The sequence below is a fragment of the Suncus etruscus genome, chromosome 1 (genome assembly GCF_024139225.1).
Source record: "Suncus etruscus isolate mSunEtr1 chromosome 1, mSunEtr1.pri.cur, whole genome shotgun sequence".
NCBI classification, from domain to species: domain Eukaryota; kingdom Metazoa; phylum Chordata; class Mammalia; order Eulipotyphla; family Soricidae; genus Suncus; species Suncus etruscus.
Window position 1 is genome coordinate 207,070,872 of NC_064848.1, and position 10,648 is coordinate 207,081,519.

Here is a 10,648-nt window from a genome sequence, read left to right on the forward strand (position 1 = left end):
CCACGCTGCCCCACCTGGTGGGATGGATATTAGTTTAATAAGAAAAGAGGCAGTTCAGGCTTTTGGCTCCGCAGAGACCACAAAGCGAAAAGCCGTGGGCGCCATAATCATCTTTTCCTGACTGGCTTGGTTTATTTTATATTATATTTATATATAAATATATATATATTATATATATTTATATTTTATTTTGTTTTGGGGTCACACCCAGCGGTGCTCAGGGATTACTCCTGGCTCTGTGCCCAGAAATTGCTTCTGGCAGGCTCGGGGAACCACATAGGATGCCCGGATTCGAACCACTGTCCATCCTGGGCTGGCTACGAGCAATGCAAAGGCCCTGCTGCTGTGCTATCTCTACAGCTCCATGGACATCAGTTTAATCAAGCAAGAGGCAGTTCTGGCTTTTGGCTTTCGCAGAGACTGCTAAGCGAGAAGCTGCGGGCGCCATGATCATCCTTTCCTGACTGGCTTGGTTTATTCATCACCACCCTTCATCACCACCCTGCTTCTCAGACATGTCCACCTGGGGTTGGAGATATGATGCATGGGGTGATCTTACAAAGTGGAGATTTATTTTACAGGGACAGCTATCAGGACCCAAGGGAGTCTTGGGCTTCCCCTTCCCAGAGGTCAGGCCAGGGCCCCCGGCCCCAGAACCCACAGGTCCAGGTGAAGGGGTGCTACTCAGGAACTCAGGGACCAAGCCTGATGTCACCAACTCATTCACCCCTGGAATTCCTGACTGGAGTTACATTGACTGCAGGTCACATCTCAGTGCAGACACAAGAAAAGGTAGGGAAAGGCTTCGAGGAAAAAAGCTCCAGGCAGGGGGTCACTGTGCTAGGGACTCTGTCCTCTGCAGCTGAGCCAGTCAGAGCCTGAGTCAGGCACTGCCAGATGTGGACAGAATATTTTTTTAATTTGCTTTTTGGGTCACACCTGGCAATGCTCATGTGTTACTCCTGACAGGAATCACTCCTGGAAGTGCTCAGGGGACCCTATGGGACGCCTGGGACTGAACCCAGGTCAGCCATGTGCAAGGCAAATGCCCTCCTCACTGTTCTATCGTTCTGGCCCACTGACATATTTCTTCTCAGGGCAGTGGAGACGCACTGGCTCCCACAGGGCCCAGAAGTGCCAGCATGAAGCTCACACCCACAAAACCGGCACCTTCTCAAGTGGGGGACATGAGCTGACCACCCCCACACCCAGACCGATTCCAACTTGATTTTAGCTAAGGCAGCGTGTGCGTGTCAGGGAACCCTGGGTTGGGCAGGTGGCATGGAAGCTGGAAACCGTCTTGAGGGGTTACCCTGCTCCCTGTTGGCTGGAGAGGCCAGGACGGGCCCCGGAGCAGGGAGAAAGCAGGGTGCTTGGCTAGGCCAGTCAGTGGGGGTCACAGTGACACAGAGCAGGGATGAGTAGGGGATCTGGGAGATATGAGGGGGCCTCATCAAGTCTCAGCACCACTGAGGGGAACCCCCACATCTCAGTAAGTGAGGGCAAGGGCGGTGGAGGCCGGGCAGCCTTAAGCAGGAGTCAGAGGCACTCATCTTTCTTCACTCTTTACTGTGTAAAAATAAACTCAACAATTCATGTCGTTTCAGCAAGAAAATGAGGAGAAAGGAAGAGGAAAGCGAGAAGACCAGTAGAAATAGTGCGTTCCAGAACCGCTGAGGGGGGCCGGGCCCTGGTGCTCACCGATACCCAAAAGGCTGCTGCGAGTCGTATGAAAAATGTACAGTTTTGGTTAGCAAGTCACGGACAGTCAGACACGGATTCTCTCCTACGACACAGTATTTACACGGGAACAAGAGCAACCGGGGCGGGGCTTGGTGTGTGTTGGTTGGTTGGTGGTTGTTGTTGTTTCCTTTTTTTTGGCAAATAAGACAGAATCGGGACTTTCAGAGTTGGGTTTTTGTTTTCTCCGCAGCGACGTCCCCTTCCACCCTGCAGTGGCCAGAGGCACTGCAAGAGATATCAGGGTGGAAGATTCTCGATACTCTCCCTGCAACCCTCATCAGACCGGAGCCTTCCACGGGGACAGACGCATCACCGATTCTCACAGACTCCATGCACGGACGGCACCTCCTCCTGGTTCCGGGGTCATGGGGAGACCCTCCAGCCCTCCACCCCCACCCCACCTGGCTGGGGCTGGCAATGAGGCCTCCTTCAAGGTCTCAGAACGCCCATCGGGGGAGTAGGAAGGGGCAAAAGCGGACGAAACACGAAGCTCTTCGCTCCCAAAGCTTGTGTAAGTCCTGGATCGGCGGGCCTGGAAGTGTCTTCGAGGGGGGCAGAGGCGAAATTAATTTATAGCTTTATCTTTTTCTCTCATAAAAATACTCTTGTTTGGTAATAAACTTTTTTTTTCTTCTACAGTGAGAAAGGATACTGTATTATCAAAAGCGAGAAGGCTTCGATTCCGGGGATCTAAGCCCCTTTGGGGGGGCCGGCGGCGCCTGCCTGGACCCCAGGACGGGGGCTGGGACTGGGCGCGTGGCTGCTGCTTATTTTATAAAATGGCTTTACCTGAGAAAGGCCTGTATTGTTCAGTGCAAGAGGGGACCTCAACCGGATTAAGGAGTCAGTGGCGACGGAGATTAGATTTGTGGGTCTCATCTGCCGTTCCTGGGGTGGCACAGTGCCCATGTCACACAGTGAGGGAGTCAGGGGTCGGCACCGGCAGGGCGAGGGTGGTTGCTGTGGAGGGTGGGGGGGGACTGCTGCTGTCCCCCAGAACCCTGGGCACGGCCGGGAGAGGCTGGGAAGGGAACGTGGAGGTGAGTATCTGGGGTGCTCTGGTCCCCTCGAGTCGGGGCAGAGAATGGCTTGTGGTCCCAAGCGGACTGTCCGGCCTCGAAGGCGCGGGGTCCGCTGTGGCAGGGGCTGCCGGGAAAGCACCGAGCCGGGGCTCGTGTACACGGCAGCACCCTCGGACATGGCTGAAGTGAGGGTGGGGCCCAGCTGCAAGGGTTGGGGGCGGGGGGGTCCAAGCTCTCGCCCAATCACGGAACCCTTTAGGCTTGTTCACGACCTCCACACTACAAATTAAGTCTGGGTCTGGTGTTGGGGAGTGGGCAGGGGACGGGCGGGGGGCTCTCGAGGGGCCTCCCCCGCCCCGGCTGGCTGTGCAGCCATTCTCGGTCGCTGTACACGGAGGGGCAGGAACACGGGGCACTCGGCACACGACACAGAACTGGAGAAGTCCATGCAGGCAGGGGAACGCAGCGACCGGGGAGGGATGGGCCACCCAGGGACATGCAGACAGGGGGTCCCCGCGGGCTGGGGTCCGACAAAGCACAGTGCTGTTGGAAGACCCGCGCAGGGATGGAGGCGGCCCCGTGCAGACACCCACGTGGGCCTGACAGACGCACGCACAGATGCACAAGCTTCCGGCCCTGTGGGCCATGGTGGGGGAGATGGTGCCTATGGCCAGCACCCACATCCCTGGGGGGGGGGCTGGCAGCTCAGCGGGGCCGGGCGGGAGCGTCAGCCTCGCCAAATCGGCTCCTGTGACAGGGACAGGGCTCAGGGGCGTGTGACCCCAGATGACACGACATCTCGGCTGCTCACCCTACGCGGGCACAATCTGCCCAGGCAGCAGCGCACACGCACGCGTGTACACACAAGCACACACATTTACATGCTTGCACACGTTTGCACATACTTGCACACCAAGACCTGAACACATATACTTAGACATGTACACAAATTTGCATACACATGCGTTTCCAGGAACACACATACTTAAATACTTGCACGAATTTGCACTCTTTCTTCCCTCCTCCCAGGGCCAGAGGAAGCATGCACAGCTGTTTCGTGATGGGAAAGTTGGGGTTCTGGGAATGGGGGTTTGCAGGTGCAGCTGCTTAGTGCAGGGTGAGGGGCCAGGTCCACGCTGCTCCCCAGAACCCTGTGTGAGGAAGAACTATTATTCTGGAAAGCAAAAAATAAAAACAACTGTTATTCCAGGAGCAGCCACAGGCTTGGCTCTTGGATATGAGCTTCCTGTCTCCACGATTCTTCCTGCAAGGGCCCACAGGCCTCTGGTCCCTCCTGACCATGCACAAGGGGCTGCAGTGGCAGCAGGAGGGAGGGAAAAAGGGGAAAAGGGGGCAGGGGTGGGGGTCAGCGGGAGGCACAGCTGGACACGGCCTTGGAGACAGCAGGTGCCAAAGAGCAGACAGGGCTCCAGCCAGCGAGTTCAGAACGGTTCTTCTCCAGGCCCCAGGAGGAGGGAAGGGAACACTCCCCTTAGAGAAAGTTCCCTCACGCCTCATGACAGTCACTCTTGCACACACCCACATGTACACTCACAACGCACATGTTAACACACTCACAAGCACACACGTACACATGTGCACACATAAGCACGCACACACACAAACGCAGGTGCACACACGTGCACTCACGCGCTTGTCCCCTCTCACCACATCCCAGGGTGCGAAGCCGCAGCGCGGGTGGTGCTGGGATCAGGCATGCCTGAGACGGGCGGGGAGGGGGGCAGGCCTGCCTCGCGTGCAGGGGGGGACGCCAGGCTCGGGGGACGGGGGCCAGACGGACGGGCCATCACCGCACAAGCACGGGTGGGTGAGGCCGGCCGAGGGCTCAGTTGACCTGGCGACAGGCCTCGAATGTCCATTTGGTGGCTCCGCCGTAGATGTCGATCTGGCTCTCGGCCCAGGCGATGACGTTGCCCGACAGGGCCTTGGCGCTGCAAGTCGCCAGGCTGTACACCTCCCCGGGGCTCAGCTTGCGGTCCCAGATGTTGAAATGGGCCAGCTCGCCCACGAAAGCCTGGGTGGCATCGAACCCTCCACCCAGGGTGTCCTGTGGGGAGCAGAGGGGGCTGGGCAGGCTCGGCCAGGGAACAAGGGGCCCTTCTCCTGGGAACCCTGTGGCCCAGGAGGCCCGTGTTCAGCTAGCTGTCCCTGGGCTGCTGTACCCATGACATGCAAGGGCTGCTCCTGCCTTGCACCAACCACCCCCAGGGTACCAAGGAAGGGCTGGCATTTCTGGAAATGGGGGGTGGGTGCAGCTCGACTGTAGGATGATCCACCTGGGCCTGTCCCGTGCTGCAGACCCTCATTCTGACCCAACCTACGGGCCGACTGTCCCATAACCCCATGCCCGGTTCCGGGCCCTGCTGTGGACTGTGTACCTGCTCCTGGCCGAGCACCAGCACGCCCTGTGGCTTGATGGGGTGGTATGGTGCCAGATTCTCGCCACTGCCGCCCTGCGTGCCGTCCTGGTAAGCCTCCCACACGCCGTCACGTGTGGTCCAGGTGACACAGATGTGATGCCACTTGCCGTCGTTGATCACAAAGGGCAGCTTGGCCACCTGGCCAGAGGGAGGGAAGGGGCACGGCATGTGAACTCACACGGGGTTCAGGTCGGGTCCCCGCTGCTGCCAGAGCTCTCAACCTAGGTCCTTGGCCCAGGGATGGCACGGGACCACATGTCCTCTCAGCTCCCCCAACTTAGCTGCCAACTCCCAGCAACCTTCCAGCCTCATGGCCCTGGCAATGTGGCCTCTAAGGGCTGGCCCGGTCTCCACACGCATTTCCCAGTCGTGTCCCAGCTTTGGGGGGCGGGGAATGAGCACCCCTCACCCCTGCCCAGCCTGAGCCAGTCTGTCTGGTCCTCAGTCCTGGCAGAGTAGCCACCAAGAACCTTCCCGACCTCCAAGCGGGGGTCCCTGGGGCGTGGCCTCCTCCTCCTCCCTGCCCAAGGCACTGAGAACTGGGTGAGATTCAAGCTCCTGCTGCGATGGCATCTGTGGCTGGCAGCCTCCCTAAGCATGGGCATGCACAGGCTGAGGAGGGACCTGGAGACCAAAGAGGCTTCTCGGGGATCCCTAGATCCCTCTCCCCCAGGTGGGGGTGCTCACAAGTTGTGTCGGACATTGGTGTCGCCCCCACCCACCATCCCAGAGCACCGAAGGGCCCTGATATAGGCTGGGGGTGAGGAGGTGACACTGGGGGATGGTGAGGGGCTCCCAGCTATTATGTCATTCTTCTCCAGTGACCATGACCAGGATGTGCGGATGGGGCGGGGCCACAGTAGCCTGTTCTGGGAGGTCTCCCCCACACTCCCACCGGAGCGCTACCTTGTCGTTGATGAGGATCTCCATGGGGTTGTTGCCCCATTCGATGAGCACCAGCTCGTTGGCCTGGCCGGGCACCGCGTAGGAGAAGGGGGTGCCCACACCAGGGGCAGCGCTGGACTTGAGCCACATACAGACACTGAAGGCATACATCTCGGGCAGGCTGCGGCGGGCCTTGGCGTACATGTAGTTGGTGCGGAGCGGGAAGGTCAGCTGGAACTTGGAGCCGGGGCGACCGTCCTTCTGACCTGGGGGAGGACTTGGTGTGACCCTGGGGAGGGCCCTGCCTGTCCTAGGGGGCCAAGAGCTCGGGCCAGGATGCAAGAGCTGACCCAGACCTCTGCACTGGGGGGAAGGTAGGGGCAGAAGGATGAGGCTGGGGAGGTCCCCATGGAGGTGTGAACTTGCCCCCCACCCCAGGTTCTTCTCTTCTCCTTGGGACTTGCAAGGCCTCAGAACCCTAAACCCCACTCTCCGGATCACTGTGTGGTGGCTCAGTCGGCTCTGCTCTGAGACTGCGGCTTCTTCCTGCACCCATCCCCCCATTTCCCCGCACCCCTTTGCCCTCTGGGACCTCCCGGGAGTTGCCTGTGAGAACCCACAGCAGGCTCGGGCACTGCCAAGGCCCCCAAGGTGACTGCTAGGAGGACATTTCCCTCTACCCTGAGTGTCCCCAACAGGCAGGCAGGCAGGCAGAGCTCGGCCTCGTGGGCCTCTCTCACAGCCACCATCCTCCACGCGGCCCCACAAGGCTCTGGGGAGCCCTAGTTCACCCCACACATAGACACCTCCTCGCCCTCCCACACACTGGTGTGGCGGCTTGGGCATGACGGGGTCGGTGGGACCAGGTCCAAGCAGGTCACAGCGCCCGGCAGTGGGCACAGACACCGCTCAGAGCCGGGGCTCGTGCGCACCACCCCCGAGCTGGCAGTTCCCAGCCCCTGGAGCCAAGTATTATTTCTAGAAGGCAGCTGGGGACAGAGCCACTTCCTAGGAGTGCAGAACCAGGGAACGGGGCCCGGGGGGTGGGGGTGGGGAGGCCCTCAGAGACTCCAGTGCCCCCATCTTCCCGGGCCTGGGCTGGAAGGAGGAGGCCAGGCCGGGCCCCAGGGGTCCCCCTGCCCCAGTCTCTGCGCCTCCGTCCCTCCTCCTCCCTCCCAGAGCGGGGAGCCGCTTCCCAGTTACATAACGCGCCTTAAGATGGCGCTGTGGGCCCCATCCCGCACCCCCGGCAGGCGGGAGGGTCACGTGCCCTGCTCTTTGCGGGGACCCCTCCCCCTTTTTACAACCGGGTCTGATTTCCGCGGCCGCCCGGCTCTGCAGCCTGAGCTCATCCGTGCGCCCTGGCGCGCGCGCGCGCGCGGGGACCCAGGAGGCGCCGAGACGCTCGCGAAATGTCAGTCGCGGGTCACTCCGGAGAGGGGTCCGGGCTCGGGGTGCCCGAGCAGACCCCAGCGGTGCCACCCAGGAGCTCCGGGCAGGAGCCGCGCCCCGGGGGTGGGCGGGGGAGCCCGCGTCTCCGGAGGACGCGGCCAGCCCGGGCCAGCTGCGTGGCAAAGTTACTGTAGATCCAACAGACTTGGAAAGGCCCCTGCGTGTGGGCGTGCGGGGGGAGCCAGCTGTCCCGTCCCTGCCGCCCTGCCCCGGGGAGCTGGGCGGTGGGGGCTGGGTGGGGCCGGAGGAGCGGGGCGCCGAGTGCCGGGGGCGCAGGGGCGCAGGAGCGCAGGAGCGGGGTGAGCGCCCGGGTGAGTGCCCCGGGCCGGCGGCGAGTCCCCGTCCGTACCTTTCTCCAGCTCGCTGATGCGCTGGTGCAGCGAGGTCAGCGCGCTCTCGATCTTCACCCGCTCCTCCGTGTCGTTCCTGGCGCCCCCCTTGCCCTCCTCCAGGCTGTTGACCCGCGAGAGCACCTGCCTCTCCAGGTCGTCGATCTTGCTTTGCAGCAGATCCTTGAGGCTGTTGGTCTGGCTGGAGGAATTGAGGCGGCTGTACTGCTGCGGGGAGGGAGGGAGCGAGGGCGGGGAGAGCAGACCGTTACCCGAGCCGGCCGCCGGGCCACTGCGGGGGCGGCCGGGCCGGGAGCTCCGCGAGGGGCCGTCCCGCGTTGGGGGGACCCCCGCCGGCCGGGGCGCGGTGGGGCGGGGACGGGAGAGCCGGGCCGGGCGGGGAGAGGGCCGGGGCGAGGGCCGGGGCCGGGGCCGGGGCCGGGGCCAGGGCCAGGGCGGGCAGCGGGGCGCGGGGCCGGGCCGCGGAGCGCGCGCGCACCTCCAGGTTCTCCAGGCGGGTCTTGAGCGACTGCAAAGTTTGCCCGAGTTGGCTGAGCGTCTCGGCGGCCGGCGTCCGGGACAGGTCGCCCATGGTGTTCTTGGCCGGGGCCCCGGCCGGCTTGCGCGCGGCGCCCGTGTCCAGCGTGCTCTGGCTCTCGCAGCGGCCCAGCTTGGAGGTGAGCTCGCGGATGGTCTCCTTCTGGCTCAGGATGGTCTCCTTCTGGGACAGCACCGTCTCGCGGAGCTGCAGCACGCTGGTCCGGAGCTCGTCGGCGCCGCCCGCGGCCACGGACGCGGCGCACATGTCGGCGTCCACGGGCACCGAGGTGCAGATGAAGCGCGTCGGCCCGAAATCCTGGGCCCCGCCGCCCAGGAGGCAGAGCGCGAGCAGCGCGCAGGTGCGCACGGCCCGGCCGGCCGGCATGGCTGCGGCGGGGGCCCGGCTGGCTGGCTGCGGCGGGGCGCGGGGCGCGGGGCCGGCGGGCTGGAGCGCGGCGCGCGGCTCGGGGCTCCCGGTGCGGTGCGGTGCGGTGCGCGCGGCTGCTCGGCGGAGCGCGGCTCGCGGGGCGCGGAGGGCTGGTGCGCGGGGCGCGCCGGGCTTGTCCACGCCGCGCGCTGTCCGGTCCCCACTGCCGCCTGCGCTGCGGAGCGCGCGCCTTTTATGCCCGCGGGAGGGGCCTGGGCGCCGCGACGTCAGCGGGGGAGGAATCCCGCTTTAATTGCCCGCGCCCGCCTCGCCAAGCCTCGCCAAGCCTCGCCTCGCCTCGCCGGGGGTCGCGCGCCGCCCGGGGGGGGCCGTCCCTCCGCCGCCGCCGCCCCCGCAGCCGCCTCTCCCGCGCCCGCCCCGCGCCGCGCCACCCCCGCGCCGCTTCCCCGAAAGCGCTCGGAGCGCGCCTGGCGAGGGGGCAGGGGCGGGCTCGGCCGAGCTCCGGGCTCTGCGCCCCGCCACCTGCTCGCAGCCCCCAGGGTCCCTCCGAGCGCGGGGTTGGGGCGCGCCGGGGACGGGGACCCCCGCCGGGCCCTGGCCGGGCTGTCCGGGAGATCTCGAGGCTCCCCAAGGACTCGAACCTTGGTGCCGTCGCCCCTGGAGGGGAGCGCGCGGGCCCCCGGGCTGCTGGCCCTTCCCCCGCGCCCGTTTGGGGGGCCGGGGGCTCCTCGCCCCCTCTTTGCTGGTGCTCGGTGCCTGGACCCCGCCCCGGGGGCTTCCCTGCGGGCCTGGGGGACCCAGCGGAACCCACCCAGGGCCGCCCCCGCTCCGCGCTCCGGCGGGTGGAGCGACTTCTCGGAAAGCGCCCGGAGGACCGAGCGGGGAGGACGTGGGGAGGACCGGACCGAGCCTTCCGGATCGGAACCGGCGGGGGGCGCGGCAGGCGGGGCGGGGCGGCATCACCGGGACTCCCCGGGCCCGCGCGGCCGCTCCTGTCCTCGCGTGTCCATGTCCCCCGTGTCTGTCCAGCTGTGCGCGGGGCCCCTGGAGGGAGGGGCTCCTAGGGCGGAGGGGCTGGGGTGCGGGAGACTTGGGGGAGGAACAGGTGCCCGGGGAAGGGATCAGATATGGGGGTGATCCGGGATGGGGATGGGGGAGCAGCTCCTGGATCGCGCCCCAGGTCTCCGGTGCCAACCCCGGGGGTCCTTTCCCTCGAGGACTCGCGCCCGCCCCTGCGCTTAGCTTCGCGCCTTCTTGCTGGGCGGCGGCGCCGGGCTTGGCGCTGAGAATCCGGTTCCGGCCCGGCCTGGGCTGGGCGCCAGGCCCGCGGTTGCCCGCATGGTCGGATCCGGCGCGTCCTGGGGGCGGCGCGGGGTTCCCGTGCCCGGCGCAGGAGAAAGGCTTCCCCGGGTCTGCCCAGATCCTGCCTCGCTCTGGCCCGGCTCCCCGCTCCCCGCACGCTTCGCCCCCAAGGCTCCCCGCATGCATCCCGGCGTGGAGCGAGCTCACCAAGGGGTCTGCGGGGCGCAGGGCGGGGACGCGAGGCAGAGGAACGAGCCGCTTGGTCTCCCCCCCAGACTAGACCCCCCGCCCGGGCAGCTGCTCCCCATCCCGGACTGGGGTGCGGCTGACGGGACCGGCCTCTCAGGGGCTGGGGTGGACGGAGGAGGAAGGAATTAGAGGTCCCGGGACAGGTTCGGGACTCCCCGGTCTCTGCAGTTAGGGGTCCCGCGCCTGACCGGCTGGGGACACTCCGCCGCGGCCTCTGTCTCAGGCCCTGCCCGACTGGGGCGGGGCGGTCCCGCCTGCGGGGCGCCCCATGTCTCAGTGTTCAAAGGTCACCTAGGC

The 10,648-nt window shown here is 65.1% G+C and overlaps 1 protein-coding gene across 2 annotated transcripts; it reads right to left on the reverse strand.

The window, feature by feature from the left end:
• Window positions 1–3,638: 3,638 nt before the first annotated feature.
• On the reverse strand, window positions 3,639–8,817 carry NPTX1 (neuronal pentraxin 1). 2 transcript variants are annotated; one of them, XM_049776476.1, is made up of 5 exons: window positions 8,372–8,817; window positions 7,893–8,097; window positions 6,113–6,357; window positions 5,165–5,344; window positions 3,639–4,833 (listed from the first exon to the last, which is right to left on the reverse strand). In XM_049776476.1, exons 1-5 carry the CDS (start codon window positions 8,795–8,797, stop codon window positions 4,612–4,614), a joined length of 1,278 nt encoding a protein of 425 aa, XP_049632433.1. In that variant the 5' UTR covers window positions 8,798–8,817; the 3' UTR covers window positions 3,639–4,611. The 2 variants fall into 2 exon arrangements, with proteins under 2 accessions (XP_049632433.1, XP_049632425.1); XM_049776468.1 differs by having other exon boundaries at window positions 7,893–8,100; window positions 8,372–8,814.
• Between the last annotated feature and the right edge of the window lie 1,831 nt (window positions 8,818–10,648).